Source organism: Ursus americanus, chromosome 21 (assembly GCF_024610735.1).
Source record: "Ursus americanus isolate L20-20 chromosome 21, mUrsAme1.1.p, whole genome shotgun sequence".
Classification (NCBI taxonomy): domain Eukaryota; kingdom Metazoa; phylum Chordata; class Mammalia; order Carnivora; family Ursidae; genus Ursus; species Ursus americanus.
Window position 1 is genome coordinate 27,987,721 of NC_142147.1, and position 20,302 is coordinate 28,008,022.

At 46.4% G+C, this 20,302-nt stretch overlaps 2 protein-coding genes across 2 annotated transcripts in view; one reads left to right on the plus strand and one right to left on the minus strand.

Annotated features, from left to right (window-relative positions):
* The first annotated feature begins 4,311 nt into the window (after positions 1 to 4,311).
* On the plus strand, positions 4,312 to 6,204 carry LOC148108239 (uncharacterized). The gene is made up of 3 exons (XM_087870597.1): positions 4,312 to 4,802; positions 5,132 to 5,200; positions 5,868 to 6,204. The coding sequence occupies exons 1-3, from the start codon at positions 4,514 to 4,516 to the stop codon at positions 6,170 to 6,172; spliced, it is 663 nt and encodes a 220-aa protein (XP_087726723.1). The 5' UTR covers positions 4,312 to 4,513; the 3' UTR covers positions 6,173 to 6,204.
* Positions 6,205 to 7,821: 1,617 nt separating this feature from the next.
* GLG1 (golgi glycoprotein 1) overlaps positions 7,822 to 20,302 on the minus strand; it is a 146,787-nt gene continuing 134,306 nt past the window's right edge. The window contains exons 20-26 of the mRNA XM_045795981.2: positions 19,960 to 20,083; positions 19,124 to 19,266; positions 18,831 to 18,932; positions 17,579 to 17,686; positions 15,932 to 16,052; positions 15,218 to 15,324; positions 7,822 to 12,885 (exon numbers count right to left, since the gene is read on the minus strand). Coding sequence (XP_045651937.1) covers positions 12,718 to 12,885; positions 15,218 to 15,324; positions 15,932 to 16,052; positions 17,579 to 17,686; positions 18,831 to 18,932; positions 19,124 to 19,266; positions 19,960 to 20,083 — 873 coding nt within the window. The 3' untranslated portion in view covers positions 7,822 to 12,717. The remainder of the gene's footprint in view (positions 12,886 to 15,217; positions 15,325 to 15,931; positions 16,053 to 17,578; positions 17,687 to 18,830; positions 18,933 to 19,123; positions 19,267 to 19,959; positions 20,084 to 20,302) is intronic.

The following is a 20,302-nucleotide window of genomic DNA, read 5'->3' on the forward strand; positions in this document are numbered from 1 at the left end:
TAGGTATCTGTTGTTTTTGATGCTATCATAGATATTATTAATTTCATTGTGTACTTGTAGCTAATGTAGAAATGCAATTCATTTTTCTATCTTCACCTTATATCCAGTGACCTTGCTAAACTCATTTATTAATTCTAATAGTTTATACACTTAAAAACTTATTATGAATACCAGTAGGTTGTCTACAAAATTTTTATTTCTTCCTTTCCAGTCCTTACGTGTTTTTAGAAATAACTTCTGTGAAGTATACATGTCATACAATTCACCCATTTTAAGTGTACAATTGAGTTTAAAAGCAGTTTTAGAAGGGTTATTTAGAGGTATGTTATTTTCCAAACACTTGGGAACTTTTCAAGTATCTTTCTGTTACTGATTTCTAATTTAATTCCATGGTAGTCAAAGAACATTATTTGTGTGACTTGAATCCTTTTAAATGTATTAAGACTTGTTTTATGGCTCAGAATGTGATCTACGTTGATCAAAAATCCATGGACATTTGAATTGTGTTTTTGGCAGTTGTTGGGTAGATTGTTCTATAAATTGCATTTAGTAAATTGGTTGATGGTAAAAAAAAAAAAAGGGGGGGTGTGATGGTATTATTCAAGTCATCTTTATCCTCAGTGATTTTCTGTGTACTTCTATCAAATGTTAAAAGATGGGTGTTGAAATCTCTGGCTGTTATTGTGGATCTTTCTGTGCAGTTCTATAGTTCTATTACTTTTGCTTCTGTTATTTAAAAACTCCACTATGTACATAAACGTTTCGATTGTTAAATTCTCTTGATGAATTAAGCTCTTTAACACTATGAAGTAAAACTTTTTACCATCAGTAATATTCTTTGCCCTGAAATCAACTTTATCTGATTTTGATACTGTTTTCTTTTTTTAATCATAGTACCATGGTATCACATTTCCATCCTTTTTCTTTCAAACTGTTTTTGTCTTTAAGTTGGGTTTCTTGTGATGGAATATAGTTGGGCTTATTTTCTTACCCAATCAAGACTTTTAGTTGAGGTGTTTAGACCACTTACACTTAATATGAATATTGATATGGCTGGGTTTATGGCAGACTGACCCCTTTACATCATTAAGTGTACATCTTTATCTCTCATACCATTTCTTGCCTTAAAGTCTACTTGGTCTGATATTAGTAGAGCTATACCAGTTATATTAATATTTTTACTCTCAATGTTTTGAGGTCCTAATATTTAGGGTGTGTCTTTGGTTAGCAGGTTATAGTTGTTAGATTTTGATCCATTCTACCTTAGTCTTATAACATTGAATTTAGTCCACTTATATTTAGCATAATAACTAATATATTTGGGTTTATATCTACTCTATTGCTTGTTTCTTCTTCCTTTTTCTCCATTTGTTGTCTTCTTTTGGATTCTTTTAAAATATATCATTCCCTCCTCTAGAAACTTGCTAATTATACATTCATTTATTATTCTTTTAGTGGCTACTCCTACAGAGTAAAATATGCATTTCTGACTTCATGGTCTACTATAGTATTACTTTGATCACTTCTCCAATAAGGCTAAGATGTTAGAGTACTTTGCCTCCTCCCAACTTTTGTGTTGTTCTGGTAAGACATTTTAAGTCAATATATATTTTAAAGACATTAGTAATGCTTTGTGCAGACAATATTTATTTATATTTAACTACATATTTACCCTTTCTAGCACTCTTCATTCCTTCATGCATTTCCTTATTTCCATCTAGGATCACTTTTCTTTTGCCTGAAGATTTCCCTTTAGGATTCCTTTTGTGAAAGTCTCATGGTGAAAAATTCTCTCAGCTTTTATCTGAGAACACCTTTATTTTAAAGACTGTTTTCATTAGGAAAAATAACAACAACAAAACTATGTTGGCAGTTTTTTTTTTTTCACCCCAGAACTTTAAATATGTCTTTTCATTGTCTTCTGGCTTCCATCATATCTGATAAATCAGCCCTCAGTCTTAGTGTAACACAGTACATTGATCAAAATCAAGAAGCCAACACTAATATGGGATTTAACCTACCAATTTCACTCAAATTTCACCAGTTCTCTCTCTAGTATTCTTTAGAACAACAACAACAAAAATATGGTCCAGGATCCAATCTAGGCTCACGCTGTATTTAGTTATCGCATTTATTTAGTCTCCTTTCATCTGGAACAGTTCCTTAGTCTTCACTTTTCATGACAGAGTGCAGGCCAGTTATTCTGTAGAACATCCCTCAATGTGGGTTTGTCTGATGTTTCTTCATGATTAGATTCAGGCTATGCATTTTTGACAGGAATACCACAGAAAGGAGGTTGTGTTCTCAATGCATTATATCAGGAGCCACATGATGCCTATTTGCCCCCTTCCTGCTGATATTAATTTTGACCATGTGGTTAAGCTGTGTCTGCCAGGTTTATCCACTATACATTACTATTTCTTTCTCTCTGTAGTTGGACAAGTAATTTGGGGGGAGGAATTTTGAGAATCTATGAAAATACTGGTCTCAACACACACACACACACACACACACACACACACACACACACACACACACACACACAGCAAACCAAACCAAAAGCCCAAAACTTTTCATCATCTATTGATGCTTCTTGTCTGAGCAATTATTACTATGGTGGCTGTCAAATGGTGGCTTTATAATTCCAGAATTCCTTCTACAATTAGTTGGAAGTCTTCAGAATGCAGTTTTAATAGAGTTCCATCTACTTCTCCTTTTCCTTGTTCCTAGGGGTTCCTTTGAGGTTTTCAACTAAAATCCTGGTGTATACAGCAGGGTATTTCCTTTTGAGAGAGGGTGAATTCTGATCTTTTATCTTCTCAGCACTGTGACTCTGCAAAATTCTGCTCTGCTTTACAGAGGTCTGGGCTTAACTTTGAAGGTTCCCATCTTGTAAAATTTCAGACTTCAGTAAATGGCATGAAAACTGAATTTGGAGGCTTCTCAAGCCTTCAATTTTGTCACTCCAGCCTATGAAACTATAAAAACCTCTGCTAATTTCTCTTGTCTCACCTGCAGTCTTCTGCCTGGGGAAAACCTGGATCCTTAGCCTCTTGCCAGAGTCAGCAAATGCAAGTGGCTGGGAATTGTCACTTTGCATCTCCACGGTTCTCCCCTCTCCACAACCTCATCCCTTCTGGCCACTGTTGTTTCTGTAACTCTCTTAAACTTGAAATATCACCTGTTTCTCTGGCTTTTTTAGTTATTTTCACTGGGAACATTATTTGGCTGCCAACTACTCCATCCTACCCAGAAGTGAAATTTCTACATTTTCCTTTTTGGGGGCTGCAGAGTATTGCATCATATGGGTGTCTTTTAAAAATTTAACCTCTCTTCTAGTTATAATTATTTTCTCATTATTATAATGAGTACTGTAATAATCATCTTTGTAGGTATACCAATATACACGAGTTCAATTATCTTTGTAAGATAAATTTATGGAAATAAAATTGCCAGATCACAGAGTATGATTTGCCATTTTGACAGGTATCGTCGAATGGCCCTCTAGTAGGACTATACACTGGGCTGAGCTGACAGTGTCTAAGAAATGACCGCTGAGTTGTTTCAAGTAGGTCACTATCTTCTCTGCCTCTTCAGGTGCCTCAGAGGTCTCCCAGCCCTCTCTGTTCCAGCCTCAGTCTTCTGTGGTGAGTGGACAAGGCAATCCACAGATCTGGTGTGTGGTGCAGGGCAGCCCTGCCACGGCTCATGTCTTGTCTTGGTACCAGCAGCTGACAGGGAGTGGCCCCACCTTCCTGCTGAGTCAGCGAGAAGGGATTCCCCCAACCTATGGTTTGGGTGTGAATCCTCGTTTCCTGGCAGAGATGGACCCAGCCAAGAATGCCGCACTCCTTACCGTGGGCAATGCCAGCCCAGCTGATGAGGGCACCTACTACTGTGCCCTGTGGTTTTCAGGCCAGTATGTCTTTGGAGAAGGTACCCGTCTGCTCTATCAGGGTGAGTCTAAGAGTGTAGGGACCTGGTGACCCAAGTGTGTTAAGAAGACTGCAGCGGAGTGGGTGGCAGTGGACAGAAAGGTGTAGATGGTGGAGCCCCTGTAGAGGAAGCCTTGGTTAGTAGGGATGAGGGGAAGAGAAGGAAGGTCTAGAAGACTAGACTGCCAGCAAAGAAAAGGCTCATGCTTCTGGATGGTGGAATCCACTGGGAGCATTTGAGGATGGACATAGACACCTTAGGCCCAGACTTTTGGGCCTGGGAGGGGAAGCTTAATCAAGAACATTAAGTCCATTCCCTTCCCTTGCTCTGTAGGAAGGATACTGGAGGCCCAGAGGTTGAAAAGTATGTGGCAGAGACAAGCTCAGAGCTCATATTCTGGCCAGAAGGCTAGCTGTGGAAGAAAGCAGATTCTGAGAAAGGCAAGGGAAGGCCATAGAGGAAGGGAAGAAGTGTCTCCAGAGACCCCAGAAGGAAGGAGATGCAGTAGGACTATGAGTTTGGAAGAGGCTGGTGGTATTGGGTAACATGCTTCCTCCCTTCATTCCCTGCAGCTAAGATGCAATCCCCAGCTTTCCAGCCACCTGAGCTGAGCCTGTTCGTCCCAGCCTCTGGCCCTCCCTTCCATGTACTTTGTGTGGCCCTAGGACACAACCCTGACCCTCTGAGGGTCTCCTGGGTCCTGAATGGCCAGTATCAGGAGGAAGAGGACTCCACTGGAGGAGCTGGGGATCCTGTGGTCAGCTGGCTGCAGCTGAGTCAGGAGGTGGCAGGAATGTCTGTGACTTGCCGAGGCTTGCACCAGACTGGAGTCTCAGAAGTTGTGCTGCCCCTGCCCTGCAGCCAAGGTGAGAACAGAGGACCTAGGGGGTGTGCTCCAGTCTTCGTGACGTAACCACCTGGAACACTGACATCAGGTCCCCCCTGGCAAACTGGAAGGTCAAGATAGGCACTGTATGTGTGGCAAAGAACCCTTGGCTCTGCCCCAGCTTCTGGGTGAAGCCTAGATGTGGCTTTGGAGCCTATGCAATGATGTTGTGGGACCAGCTATCCCCAAAGCCCTAATACCCACTCTGTCACTCCTGGCTTCTGTGTTCTCTTCTGGTGAATGCCTCTTTATTTCCTTTGGGGGATACAGAAGAGGGAAGCTATTTGAAGGGCATCTGCTCTGTTCCAGGGTGTAGAAGAAGGCTAGAACCGGAGAACTGGAATGAGACTCATGAGAAGAGTGGACACACTCGTCTAGGTATGGACCCCCAGACACTGACCTGGGACCTGGACCCCCTAGGTGGCAAAGCCATGACTTTTCACCATCAACGACCCACTTAGCAAGCATTTATGGAGTATTAAGTATTTCCCAGGGCAGAGAGATGACTGCCAACAGTCTGAACATTAGTAAGTCTAGAAGGGTAGGTCAGATACTGAACCAATGTTTAAAATGCAAGAAAAACTGCTGTAAGTGTTTTAGGACAGGAACACGGGATATTCAGGAGCGCAGAGAGCAGAGGGGCTCTCCTGCAAGAGGGTCTGAGAAGCTCCCAGGGACGATGCAGAGTCAGAACTGAGCCCTCAGATTCTGGCTGGAAAGGGTGTAGACCCAGTCACGAGCAGCCGGGTCTAGTCCCAGTTCTACCCTCAACTCTCTGTGGCCCGTTGGGTGAGTCTTTCACCTTCTCTTGGCCTCAGATCCACCCACTGATCTACCATCCCCAGTCCAAACCGTCTTTGCCCTTACAGATCTTAAGTCTGAGTTTTTTATGTGTAAAAATGGGGAGTAATACCACCTCAGGGAGGATCAAGTGAGCCAGAGAGAGCTCTTCAGAAGGAGGCAGTGGCGGGGAGAAAACCATGACGATGCAGTGTCAGAAGGCTGGGCAGGTCTGACTTTTGCCCTGTGCCCATTTCCCTCGCAGTGGAGTTGGAACAGACCCTCACTGCCGCCGCCTACTGCTACCTGGGACTGCTGGGTGCAGCTCTGATCTATGGCCTGATTTTGGCTGCCCTCTGGAGGATTCGCTGCCATTGGGCCCACCCTATGGAGCCACTCACCCGAGATGGTCAAGGAGCAGCCCTTGGTTCCAGGATGCAGGTGGGCAGAAAGGGCCCTCCTGCCAGGGCCCCAGTGCACAAGGGGCAGAGCCACAATGGATTCCACATCCTCCGAGGGGCTGCCCGTGCACCAGACCCTCCCTCCTTGCTCCAGCCAGCTTCCTCCTAGTCCGCTGCCTTTCATTATCTCGCGGGTCCCCCTTTTCCTCCCAGACTGTCCAAATTTCTTCCTAAATATAGGGAATTTGAGAAGCTACTGCTGTGCTGTTGGTTGTTCTGGGCAAGGGAGGGGGGATCCCAGGACCAAGGCCAATAGCTCCCAGGGGACACCTGTCCAGGGTCGGCAGACTCTGGGGGACAGGGCAGCCACCCCAGCCTGGAGCCTGATGGTTATACAGGTCCTAAAGCCAATCTGGCTAGTCAGAGGGAAACACATATGGCAGACAATCACGTTTCGCTGCTGAGAAAGCCAGGTCACACCCACCCTCTCTCACTTCTTCATCTAGTTGAGAGTTGGGTATCTAAGGTTCTCCCCTTTTTGGTTAAAAATCCTTTCATTCTTACCCCACCTTTTTTTAAAGATCTTATTTACTTATTTGGCAGGGGGAGAACACAGGGAACAGGAGAGGGAGAAGCAGGATCCCTGCATGACCTGAGCCAAAGGCAGACGCTTAACCGACTGAGCCACCCAGGCGCCCCTCTTACCCCCTTTTGAGAACAAATGCCAAACGCCTCTGAGGATTGAAGTTGGTCAAGGATCTTTTACCAGAAAGATCACACAGAATTTTACGGTAGGGGGATTCATTCAGAGATGGCTAAGGCAGCATGGTCCCCATGACCGCTGTAGTGACCCCTTGAGAGGCCAAGTGCAGCGAGGCAAGGTAACCCACCTTCTCCTCTGTGGGAATACCAGTGATGAGCAGCCTCACCTGGCATCTCATTTCCCATGCTTACACCACAGAGGGGAGCCTCTCCAGGACTCTCTAGAGCATCTGGCCCCAGACTCCTCTCATTCAGGGTGCTGGCCTCCCAGAGCTCCCTACATAGCGTTTGTAGTTGGGGCTCAAAGGCCCCAAGCCCTCTTCCTCCTTTCTTCTACACTACACCTTCTCCCAGCCTCCATGCTACAACTATGTGGCACCTGCCGAAAATGGATCTGAGGAGTTCTGAGAAGAAACCCTGGTCCCAGGACCCCTCAGTCCTCTCACACTGGGCATCTCAGCACTTGAATCCTGGTACACACATATCTACTTTGAGAAATCCTTCCTATCATGCCAACTCCTTAAGCGAGGACTTTGTAATACCCCGATGCAAATTAGCTTTGCTAACAGTGGAGGAGGCAAAAGGCTCAGGAAGGGTGTCAAAGAGGTCACTGGCCCTGGGACTGGGCTATTGGGATGGGGAGGCAAGGGCTGACCAATAGGAACCTGGTGGGGCACAGAGAAGAAATACAGCCTAGTTCTGGCCCCAGTGGGAAGGTGGCCACTAGACACTGGGGCCATCCACATGTGCCTTCCGTAAGGAGAAGGAGCCAGAGGCTGTGCCTTAAACACATCCCTCAAGTGAATAATTCCCAACACCTCAGCCTGAGAGTCAGAAAACCTTGGATCTGGCCTCCAGCTCTTCTCTAAAGGTCCTATGTCCTACTCTGCTTGACCTCCTCAGCCGAGGAGACAAAGGACACCAGCAAGTCCAGCGGCGAGTCAGCACCAAGTTCAGTCAGCGTGCACAGCTGCGCGGCCGCTCCTGGCAGAGCAGGTTCTGGGGCGGGGGTGAGGGGGGGGGGGTCCTCCCAGTCACCAGAGAAGATTTCACGAGTAAAAGCCTGCAAACTCTTTATTAAATTCTCCCATTTCATCTGTACAGAAAAAAATGCACATTATGTTCAGGATCTCGGTAACATCTCAAAATTACACAGCATGAACATGTAAAAACAAGGAACTGCCGGGATTTTATACATAGAAAGAAAAATCATTTACAAAAGAGGCTTGTTAATTTTACTTTTTCTCTTTCTTAAAAAAAAAAAATTCAAGGCCTAAGATCTCACACAGCATCTGCTGTTCAGTCTGTTTTCCTGCTTGGACTGACCTGGGCATGCCGAGCCGGGAGGAGCTGCTCAGGAAGCCTGCTGGGGGCTCGGCTCTGCCGCGGCCGCTCCAGCCCACGTGCCGCAGCCTGCCCTGGGGGCCTGCTCCTGCCTCCCCGGCTCTGGCATAGGGCCTGCTGGGCTCTGGGGTCCAGGTATTGATTCCATGATGGGGGAAGGCAAAAACAGAATATAGAGGCACTATCTGAATTTTCTCCTTGCCTAGGGAGGTTTCTCTACTGCCTGTATCCCAACATTCCCACCAGTGTGTGGCGACAAATCTTGGGAAGGTAGAAGGACAGGAAACCATCATTAGGATCCTGTCACCACCAGCCCAAGCAGAGACAGTCCCACCTTGTGCTCCGGATGACAAACAGTCCCTGGGTCTCCATAGTGACCTCACTAGATGGCTCAGGGAAGCTGGTCACTCTGAAGAGTCAGTCTGGTTTTGTATAACTTGTCTGTCGTCTGAGGTCGGGGCAGGAAGGGGGCCTTGCCTTTGAACTCGACTGCCCTAACATGTGACCCTGGTCCTAATGGAGAGGAGGACCAAAAGGAGAGTACGAGAGAGATGGCCGACCAAAGACAGATGAGAGAGGCAGACAGTAAGAAAGATAGAGGCAAGCCAGAACATCAGGTCTGGCCCCACGGCCCTTGGGAATCGGAGACCAGAGGAGAAGAGGTGAAGAGAGAGAGGAGTCCCTGAAGGCCCAGGAGAAACTCAGGGCACTGGAGTGCTGCACTTGATAAAGCGATGCAGGTGCCGCCCAAATGGTGAGAAATAAAAGGGATCTTTCAGGTTTCTCAAATTCCGAAGAATGTGAAATACAAATACTATACACCTAAATGACACAATTCAAAAAGCCCTCTTCTTTTTGTTCTATGGCAAAATTTAGGTTGAACGTGTCAGGCTGGGTTGACTGGCGTCGTGGCCTCTGTTATTGGCTCACTTAACCTAAGCTGTACTCCGAGTGTGGGTAGTTTTTGGTGGGGGAGGGGAAGAAACAGGAAACGAAAGGTTTTTCTCAGAACTTGAGACCAGCTAAGTAAGGAGACCCCCTGAAGCAATCCACCTCTCCCTGGGTGACTCACTACAGTGGGGGTCTTTGGGAGAGAAGCTATACCACAGCCTGGAGGTGGGGAGGATGGGAGACATTTCCAGAAGTCACACGTGAGAGTGAATCTTCTCTTGGGAAAATAGAGGGAAATCAGCACATAAGTTCGTTTCTACTTTGATGATATATAAACGGATAATACAGACCTCTTTACTATTGGATTCTTTTATTACATGACTTCGGGAAATGGGAGGATGTGAAATCTGATCATTCTGTCACCTCTTCTGGGAAAGCAGAATGCCCCCCCCCCCCCGAAGAGCTGCTCACTCTCCCCCAGAAAAGGAAGTGCAGGATATGAGACAGCAGAGGCCTGCAGAGAATTCAAGCCAATGCCTGCTGAGTACCAGAATCCCCTGGCTTCCAAGGATGGGCTGGCTCCGAACAAGCTGACTGGACCCACAGAACTGGGAGTGGCAGCCAGAGGGTCTTCAGGGAATGCAGAGGAGGAAGGCTTTCCTGCTGGAGTGAACCTGAGCCTTCACTCTGCCCCCAGCTCAGCACATCTTGCTAGCGGACTTTTCTTGGGACAGCAGCAAGAGTAGAGGGAGGCCAGGGATGCACCAGGGTAAAGGTCTCACTTCCAGAGCTACCCTTCTGTGAGAGAAACTCAGAGAGAACAGATGCAGACAGCCTGCCTGCATTTCTGATTTCCTGTACCGCAGGGCCTCCAGCCTAGGACAGTAACCTCCCGGCGGCTCTCGAGCATCGTGGAGCACACTAAGTAGGACTCCCGGAGACACCAGAGTGAGCTGACAAGGCCAGATGAGTTACCTGGCTACTGTAATTTTCAGCAAGTGCCTGAAGCCTTGACCTTGGAACCCCCCACCCCTTACCGTTTGCTTGTTATTGTCCATGGGCTAGACACTAGAAGAGATAAGGACAAGGTCCATCATCGGCTCCTCCGCTAGGGCCATGGTTTCCTCTTCTTGACTAACTCTTGACTAGCTGATTTAACCACAACTGACCCATAAGGCCAGTAATCCATGAGGCCCAGAACCTGTGTGGTTCCACCAAAGGAGGGACAGAATGGATACAGTTGAGCTGCAGGTTCCGATGGTGCGGGGCTCCATGGAGGTAGAAAACTGCTCAGGACACTACCTGGGACTCTCAAGAACCGGTCACCTGAAACTATTCCAAGCAGGATGGTGAAATGCTTTCTAGCAACAAGCAACTGAAAATACTGGCAGAATTATCCGTTTTATTCTATTTCTAAGGATGACAAATGTTTCAAGAATCAAACTCCTTTTCAAGCTTCCAGATTTGCTGCAGACAACCAAGACAAACCCAAAATGTCAAGACACATTAAACTATGGAGATGTTTTACATACACTGGGAGGGAGTACGTACAGATGGAAAGCGGCATCCGCACACTCACCAAATGGTGAATGTTTATTCTATCCTGTAAACCATGCCAGACACGTCGGTGAGGGCCTACGTTTAGATGACATCCCCAGCTCTCATTCCCAAGCTCCCACAGCCCGGGTGGGGACTCCTGGAGGTGGACCATCTGGACCAGCCCAATTCAGTCCCACAATGGTGATAGTAGGGTGCTGTTGCCCGGACTCCAAGAGTTTCAAGTTTTATGAGACTGAAGAATCCCAGGACAGGTGCTGAGAATCAGGAAGACCCTAAGAGCAGGACTGAGGGCACCAAGCAGCTTAGCAGCTTCCCCTGGTGACTTGAAGCACCCTAGGCAGGGGGATAGAGGTGGCTCCTGGACCTCACTGCCTCAAGGAAGGGCAGCAACAAGCAAAAGAAGAAAACCACAGTATTCAAATATATGTCAGTCAGATTAGACAAGGAGTAATTTGAATCAACTGATCCACACACTGACCCACTTCATATCAAACACATTTCAGGGGAGACAAATGTTGCGTAGGTCCTGCAGCCCATGTGGACGGTGGCAAAGGAGGGGCAGGGCAAGGAAGGGTGCCATGGTCTATGTGGACAGTTTTAGGCACGTGATTTATAATACTCTGTGGACGTCTAACAGGTTAATAAAATATATATTATATAAATATATCTCCTACTGTACACGCCGCCCTCTTGTGCAGCCACCATAACTCCATGCCCCAAACTCAAACCAAGGTGTGCCTGGTTGCACCCTGAGGCCTGCACCCCTCCCCTTGATACTCCAAACCTGTCATCCCACACTGGAGGGACGAGGGAGGACGGCCAGGAAGACTGCTTCCATAAAGCTCAGATTCTGGAAAGACTGATGAATCATCAAAGTACAACGTTTAGTCAATGCCGACTACAGTGGATGTACGCAGCAAATGGACAGAAAGGAAAAAAAAACCCACAGAGAATAGGCTCCATCTTTTAACATAGTAACTTTCCAAGTCCTCTCCACAAAGAGGTATAAGGGAACTTGTCTGGGAAGGTGGCCTTGAGCCCACACAAGGGTCAGGTTGGATGGCCAATCAGACCCTGAGACCACACTAAATCTTTACAAGCCACCGTCTCTGACCTGCATTGTTGCCTGAAACATAAAGCAAAGTGAACCAACCCCTGCCCCTCCTTCCTGGCCTGAGCTCCCTCCCATCCTGTAGTCACTGCCTCCCGGCAGGCCTTCTAAAATAACAGCTATCCCCCAGGAGGGTCAATCCAAATGTGACGGAGTCCTGTGCTAGCCTGGAGGAGGAAGATGCCTGGGATCCTGCTCCTTGGGACTCAGGGTCCAGCCTCTCGGTGCAGATCAAGTGACTGACCAGCTTCACATCCTTCTGATCTCCTCCCCAACCCATTTGCCCTTGGCCTATGGAAGCTCATACTTGCTTTACTTCACTGAAATGAGGAGATCATAGAAATACTCATGGCCTTGGGGTCTTGACCAGCAGCGGCTCTATTAAGGTGGGAACTGGAAGGCATCACTGTTTCAGCAGAAGAAAACAAGACCCAAAGCAGGCTGGTTAGTGGTTTCCCACTCCTCGGTGAAGTCCACGGCCCCCACATGGTCCAAAGGTACTTTTGAGAAATGAGCAAGACATCCCAGTAATAGCATATTGGGTGGTGTGTTTTCCCCTAAAGTCCTGCCTTCATTTTACAGTCACACAGAAGAAATAACCCCATTGCCCAAATCAAGCCTGGAGGAGATGTGTTACTATATACATTTTTTTCTTTCTTTAAAAATTTCTTTTTTTTCTTTTTTTCTTTTTGGTTTTTTAAAAAAAAAATCATTTGAGTTGCAGGTCAGGTAAGTTGGTTCTGGAAGTACTGGTAGTTCCATTGGTATGAGAGAGACTTGTCTACGGGCAGGTAAACCCAAATTTGCCAATACAGGCAATAACCAAAGCGGCCAGCTGCTGCTGCTGCACAAAATGGTTGAGGAGGAGAAGGGCACCACGGACACGGGCGAAGTCGGAGACGGGACAATGCAGAGGACACCTGCTGCTGCTCTAACACGGGTGTTGGTGCCACCTCTGAGAAGAATGAGGTGAGCGGGTACACTATACAGGAGGGCTGTACAAACTGGGCACTGGACAGGGAGTTCCTCTGGTGGTCAAGGTGGCTCTACCTGTCCTTGAGCTCTCGTGTTACTCGCTTGGTGATACGTCCACACATCAGGCCAATCAGGAACAATATACAGATGCTCCCACTGATCACAGAGAGAATGTAGTTCTTTGATGGAGATGTCATCACTTGCATGGCGAGGTCAGAGAAGCCATCTGCTGGGGCCACCTGGAACGACACAGCGCAGCATCGGCCCCTGAGAGAGAAGTGGGCTGGGGTGGTGCCAGCTCTAACTTGCCCCCCTCAATTCTTTTTTTTTTTTTTTAAAGATTTTATTTATTTATTTGACAGAGATAGAGACAGCTAGTGAGAGAGGGAACACAAGCAGGGGGAGTGGGAGAGGAAGAAGCAGGCTCATAGCGGAAGAGCCTGATGTGGGGCTCGATCCCACAACGCTGGGATCACGCCCTGAGCCGAAGGCAGACGCTTAACCGCTGTGCCACCCAGGCGCCCCCGCCCCCCTCAATTCTTAGTTTAGTTTATGCCATTTCTTTTGGAAAAAGAGGACAAGGGACAAGAAAATCAATGAGCTACAATTCCTTTTCCTGATCATAATATGGTGCATATCTACTGCACGAAATGAGAAAATACAGACAAAGAGGTGGAGTCTCATACCATCCATTGTGGTGATCACCACCACTAACCTGGCAGCGGCCCTCACCCTGAGGACCTAACCGTGGGTGGGGCCCTGGCAGAGTGCTCCACATGGTTTTGCTTTTTTTCCAACAAGGCTCCACACATGGCGTGGAACCCATGGTGGGGCTTGAACTCATGATCCTGAGATCAAGACCCGAGCTGAGATCAAGAGTTGGACGGTATACCGACTGAGCCACCCAGGTGCCCCACTGACAGGTTTTTAATCATTTATTCCTTATACCAATCCTTGAAAGTAGATTTTACTACTCCCACGTTATAGCTGAAGACACAGAGGCCCAAAGGGTGGAAGGTGGTTACTTGCACAATATCACAGGTTCTTATATATTCGGATTTATTTCCAAAAACGCAGACTAGTCAAGACTGTGTTGGATGCTGGTTCTCTATCTTGACTTCTTTTCACTCACCAATAAATCACGAGCGCTGCCCCCAGCAGAAACACTGTGCAAACATGACTCAGGCCGACTGAACAAACCACACCACTCCCACAGTCACGGACTTGCAGTCTAGCCAGTTTCCACCCTGTTTTCCTCTCGGCTTTCTTGAATGGACCTCTCTCTTGCAGCCCGCGAGAGCAGAATCAGGGCTCAAAGGCTCCTGAGGTGCACAGGGATAGGGACCTGCTCTTTTGGGTCTCACCTTAGCCAGGGTGCCTGAGAGGGTCTGCCTGGAGCTGTCTGGCTACGTCTATCTGCTTCTCTGCTCACCCCATAGACGCAGAGCAGAGAGGTTTTGGATGCATGTAGTCTCAGTGCTGACATTCGCCGACACAAAACAAGCACTGGAGTCTCCACAGCGTTGCTCAGCGAGTGACCGGTGGGGGCAGTGAGCAAGAAAGAGGCTGACCTGGCACCTCTCTGCTGCCTCATTTAGCCAAGGGCTTCCAAGCCAACTATGTCCACTTGGAAGAAGGGGTGAGGGGCATGCTTGCTACTGGGACAGCTATGATCCTTTCCCTTCATTCTTCCCTTACATCTAAATGTGAAGACTTTTCGTGGTCCTTCCTGTTTGCCTTGACCTTTCATGTGGCTGACAGGAGGAAGTGGTCAAGAAAGCGGGGGCAGTTCTCATGATCATTCTGTTAATCCAAGGCAACTGGGAATGTCCGTCCTGGTGTGGGGTGATACCAAGAGCATGAATCTAGAAACCGGACTTTCTCACTGAGGGACCTTGGCCAAGTCACGGCTTCCCGCCACCGAAAAGTGAGGAAATAATCACTCATCCCATTGGGTTCAAGGTTCAAGTGAGTTAATATGGCCATCAGTGTGTTTTATACACCACAAAGCAACGTATACATGAGAAGAACTGTTATTCTTCTTACTGAGGCTGAATCTGTATAGGAAAAATCTCCCCCAGCCGCAGTCTGCCCGGGTACCACACATATTCACCAGTGTCCTGATGTCTCCCTGCCCTATTATTTCCCTGCTTCAGGCTAGCCGAGGGCCAGGGCTAGTCTCACATACGTATGCTCCTCCCAAACATGTGTCAAATCAGAAAACCAAGCTTTAAGACAGCAGTGGCCAGCCTGCTTGCCTTCCCATGGGTACGATGTCTGGGTTCTCTCTGTATGGCTGGCTTCAGTCCCATCCTTTGGGTGACTCGCTTTTCCATGGTGGACTACGGGCAACGAGGAGAAAGCGCTGGCCCTGGCAAAGCCTGCAGACACAGCCCAGTGCAGAAGCAGATCATGGCTGCAGGCTCAGGGAAGCCGGGGAGGCTTCAAGGACACTGACGGACTTTTCAAATACTCTCACTGCCGGTCTCTCAACAAGGACAAGAAGACCGGTGGAGTATCTGGGGAACTGACAGAGAGATGGCCATTTCAGCAGATTCTCTTGGTCATTACCTTTGCAGCGTAACTCCACATTTCAATCCGGTCATTGAGGCGTTTTTTGCACTCGGGTTGTAACCTCACCCGCTTATCCTCCAGGGCCTCCATGAGGCAGGACATTTCTGTGAAAGAAAAGGGATAAGAAGAGTCTGAAACTGCCCAGAACAGAAATTTCTATAAGGTTGGGAAGAAGGGGACTTCACCACCAGAGAATTCAGATTTATAGGCTCTACAAAGTTAAATCTGTTCTCGGAAACTTGACCCTAGATTTCACATGAAGAAGAATGATACTGAACTTCCAAGGCCAGCTGCCCAGAGCCTCTTAAAACCTTTCTCATCTTTATTGGGCAATTTTGGCTTGGAAACAACTTTCTACCAGCCCAGGACCCGCCCAGTATGGCCACTGGGAAAGCTGATAGAGCTGCTCTAGTTTGGGCAAGGGGGAAGAGGGCCATGATGATGACTAAGTTTTGCTTCTCTGATAAGTAACTCAACCTTCCCTTTTCATCAGATCTGTACCTCTGGTCACGGCCAGGTCAGTTCAAACCCGCAGGATTATTCTGCCACAAAAAATTCATTCTGCCACAAAAGCCTAGTCCCAGCATCAACCAGGCCCCCAGAGGATATTGTCTGTGGCTGAGCTGCAGCTACAGAACAGAGCAGCTGCAAGTGCTCTCAGAGGGAGTCTGAGACAGAGTTCAGAGAGGGTCAGAGTGAACAGTGACTTACGACGCCCTCGGCCAGGGGTAATGGCTGCACAGTGGTGTTTAATGTCCAGGGCACATGCTGTATGAAGGACTGGGTCCACAAAGATGTCCGCTTTGCTTTCCTTCAGCATGTTTAACACTTCCTAGGAAGGGAAAATCATCGCAGAGAGAGCTTTCATAGAGGAAATGCATCAGATCTGTTATCTGCAAATACTTTATATACAAACAAAAAAGTCAAGGAGGGAAGGTTGAGGGTTAACAACAGAACTTGTTGAGATAGGGGCAGTGCGGTGACAATGCAAAGAATGTATAGATTTTTAGCAGCTGATTAATTCCATAAATACATGTGGAGACCTAGTGTAAGCAAAGCTGTGTGCTAAGTAAAGTGGGGGGTTATAAAATCAGATATGGGTTTTGGCAGTCTGGTATGCCATATTATTAAATACTAAGTGTTAGTATTTATACTGGGATAATATAGCTATTTTCTTACTTTAAGAAGACTAAAAAATGTAAAACCTGAAAATCAGAGTAATATGCTATCTTAAAATTCCCAAAAAACGGTCAACATTTACAAAATGTTTCACTTTACCTCCATTATCCTCAAAAGAAAAAAAGACGGAGAGAGCGTAAATTTTACCGCAAGAACAATTCTGAGTTTAAAGATGTTCCGAACAAGAGGAACATAAACATGATGGAACTGAAATCAGCTCTGCAGTCTCTCCATTTATATACGATGAAAAATACAAGGTAAAGACAGGCCAGAAATGCTTTTTTTTCCTTTTAATTAAATTTATTTACTTTAGAGAGAGAGAGTGAGCAAGAGACTCTCAAGCAGACTCTGTGCTGAGCCTGACGTGGGGCTCAATCCCACGATCCCGAGATCATGACCTGAGCTGAAACCAAGAAGCAGACGCTCAACCGTGTCACCGAGGTGCCCCCGGAAATGCTTTCTTAAATAAAAATAGTTTGCTTTCAATGGAAAGACTACAGTCCTTGTAAAACAAGAATTACAAAAACAAGAAAACAAAAACCAAAGTTCAAATATTGTTCAAAAAGTCCTCCTAAAAGTTAAACAGGATCATTTGATGACGAAGCAGTCCAAGGAAAATATCTGGATTTAGCTTTCCGCCAACTCTCAGACTGTGTGCAATCGGAAGCATTTCAGCAGATGAAAAGATCTGTGTACAATAGTCACAGTGACTCAACAATGACATCACTGAAATACTTTTCAAGAAAAGAAAAAGCTTTTTAAAAAAGATCAAATAGATCATCTCAGTTGCAATTCTGCAAGATAATGTATGCTTAACAGTCATATTCTGTGAACTTCGTTTTTATGTGCTATTTCTGAAATGATTTTAATGGAGGCAGTATATGTACTGATATGCTGGACTTGACATTTTGCTCTCGGCAGTGTACTCACAGTGCCCCTCAATAATGGCCCGGTCATGGGGTGAGACATATTCACAAATAATTAGCACATGTGAAAGAATACTTAAGTTACAGGTGATTAATTGTCAAGAACCCAATTAAGGTTTCCTAAGAGAGGACAGTGTATAATTCTGGGGAGGAAGGTTTAGATGTTATCACTGAGATGTCAGAGCACAGCACTGGAAGGAAAAAGAAAAAGGAGTGAAAACAGGCAGGGGAAAGGGCAGTTGGTGGTGGTTACCTTCTTGCAGGTGTCCGTCTTGATTTTGAGCAGGTTAACTTTGAGGCACTCCTCTACCTGACCCGTCTGCTCTTGGGCTGCTGCTTCTTCAGCACACAGATTGGAGATCTGCTCAGGAGACACACGAAACACAAGGCCATCTCTACTCTCACCAGGAAACTCGTCTCTGCAGCCTGTAGATTTGGTGATCCTCCCACACAGGGCCACACGTCCTCTCAAACAGTTTCCTGATGGACTTCACTCCCCTCCCTCCTGTACAAGCTGCCAGGCCCCATTCTCCTTCACAAGGACCAGCACACAGAGTCGAAAGTCAGTCAGTGTACCCATCTTTATGCTGTCAACCCTGAGATCTGATCAGACGGTCCCAAGACTGGTCACAAAGAAGGCTATCCTTTATGACACAGGAGGAAGGTGATATAGCCAAGTGAAATACCAAAAGCAAATGCTTTACAAAGGTTCAGGGTCAACCCAGACTCACAACTTGGCAACACACACACACACACACACAAAGGGGTCCTAAAACAGAGTCCACACCAAAGATTAAAAACTTAGCCTCCTTTAGGCAGCTTTATGAGTAAGCTTCTTTTAAAAACCTTTAGCTATGATCCCCTAAAATTGACATATGCTGAACAAAGTTCTCCACATGGCCTTTTCTAGCTAGGAAGTCAAATGATTTCCAAGGAAAGGCATTTCTTTAGTGCTATTATAGGAGCGCTTTATCTTTCTGGCAAGCCTTAGGGTATTCTAGGTTACCATCAGAATAAAGAGAAGGGAAGAACAAACTATACAGAGACAAATATAATAAAAGAATACCCTAGTACAACAGAGAAATACGGAACCAACAATGTATCGTGACAGGACCAGGGCCAAGTCTAATTCAGTGTCACAGGGAACCAGAAACTCAAACGATGGAGAATCCAGAAAATGGGCCTTCAACTATGCTGGATTCAAGGCTGAAGAGAAAGAGAATACTTTTCTCCAATAAACATTTTCTTTTTTTTTTTTTTGAAAGATTTTATTTATTTATTAGAGACAGAGACAGCCAGCGAGAGAGGGAACACAAGCAGGGGGAGTGGGAGAGGAAGAAGCAGGCTCACAGCGGAGGAGCCTGACGTGGGGCTCAATCCCGTAACGCCGGGATCACGCCCTGAGCCGAAGGCAGACGTCCAACCGTTGTGCCACCCAGGCACCCCTCCAATAAACATTTACCTGATCAGCTCTGATCATAACCAGCTTCGTACCCAAAACCTACCTCATCTGAGCAGTGCAGCTGGAGCTGAGGATCTAGTCGATAATCCAGAGCAGACTCCTGGATAATAATCCGGATCTGGTCTTCGCAGTCTGAAGACAGCCGCTACATGTGACAAAGGGAGACTTAATCAGCCCGTCAGACAATTTCAGCTTTTTATTAGGCCCCTGATTTGGGAAGGTATTAAAAAATGTCTTGGGAAAGTAGGAGCAAGCTAGGGACTTCCGAAGAAAAAACTACCAGGAGTCGAGGGGCCTCTACAAACACACCTCTGTGAAGAGTCCAAGCCAATTTACCTGATCAGCATATCTCAGCTTGAGGCAGGAGATGACTTGACCTTCCAGCTCTGAATCATCTTTGGCCTTAGTCAGGATACCATGGCAGAATTTAGGAATGTCAGCTTTACAGGCTTTCCTTAACACAGGATTTAAGCGGTAATCTAGAGAGGAAATTCATAAGTACGTGATAAAATATTCCACATGGATTCACAAACATTAGAGATCTACCTTTCAAAAGGGGGCATATTATGTCAATGACCACAAATAAACCACTGATTTGTTTATTTGCTAAACATTTACTGAGCTCTCACTGTGCTGTTTTCAATCAGCAGTAGAATTTAATGAAAGAGCAGGGGTGGAGACAGAGACCCCAGGACTTCTACTTTGTAGCAGCTCTGCGGGCTCTGCCGGTACCAGTATTCTTAGCAGTTGTCATGAAGACCAAGCAGCCATAGCCAGCCTTCCCCATAACCGACACTTTGGAAAACACTGAGAATACCTGACTCATCTTACGCACTATGTTGCAAGGTCTTGCAACTCATAGCCGAAATTTCTCTGTTCTAAAAGACATTACCCACATATTCTACTACATGCAGGAAGTTTTGTTAAATCTCTAGACTTTTCAAAGAACTCCAGCCCTGACTCCTTCTGTCTCCTCTCTCCTACGACTTCCATTCTGTTCTCCCAGATACTCTTTGAAGAAAGAATAAATCATTTTGCTTACTGTATCCAGACTATTCCCTTAAAACCCACGGACAACAAAACACCTATAGTTTAATGAGGCAGGTATATGCCAGCTCAGTTCCACTGAAGCCACACTCAGTGGGACCAGGAAAGCCAGGACACGATATTACCTGTGTTCTGGGTGATCTGGCGCTTGGTTATCATCTGTTTGCATTTGGGATCCATCAATTCACTGTTTTTATTTTGCTTCAAGCACTGCAACATGGTTTTGGAATCTGCCTCCGGACAGAACCTCTGCAAGAAACAAAGTTTTACAAAAGTAGTTATCCAAATACGGCAATTAACACCAGCCATATCACTCCTTCTTCTACTGGTGTGCTAATGACAGAATCGGCTTGAAGATACCACTCGGTACAAGAGAACGGCTAAGTGTGAACACGCGCCCAGCCTCAACTTCCCTTCTTCATCTGTTCCCTACTGTATCGCTCACAGTTCTACTACCCTGTTTCCTAT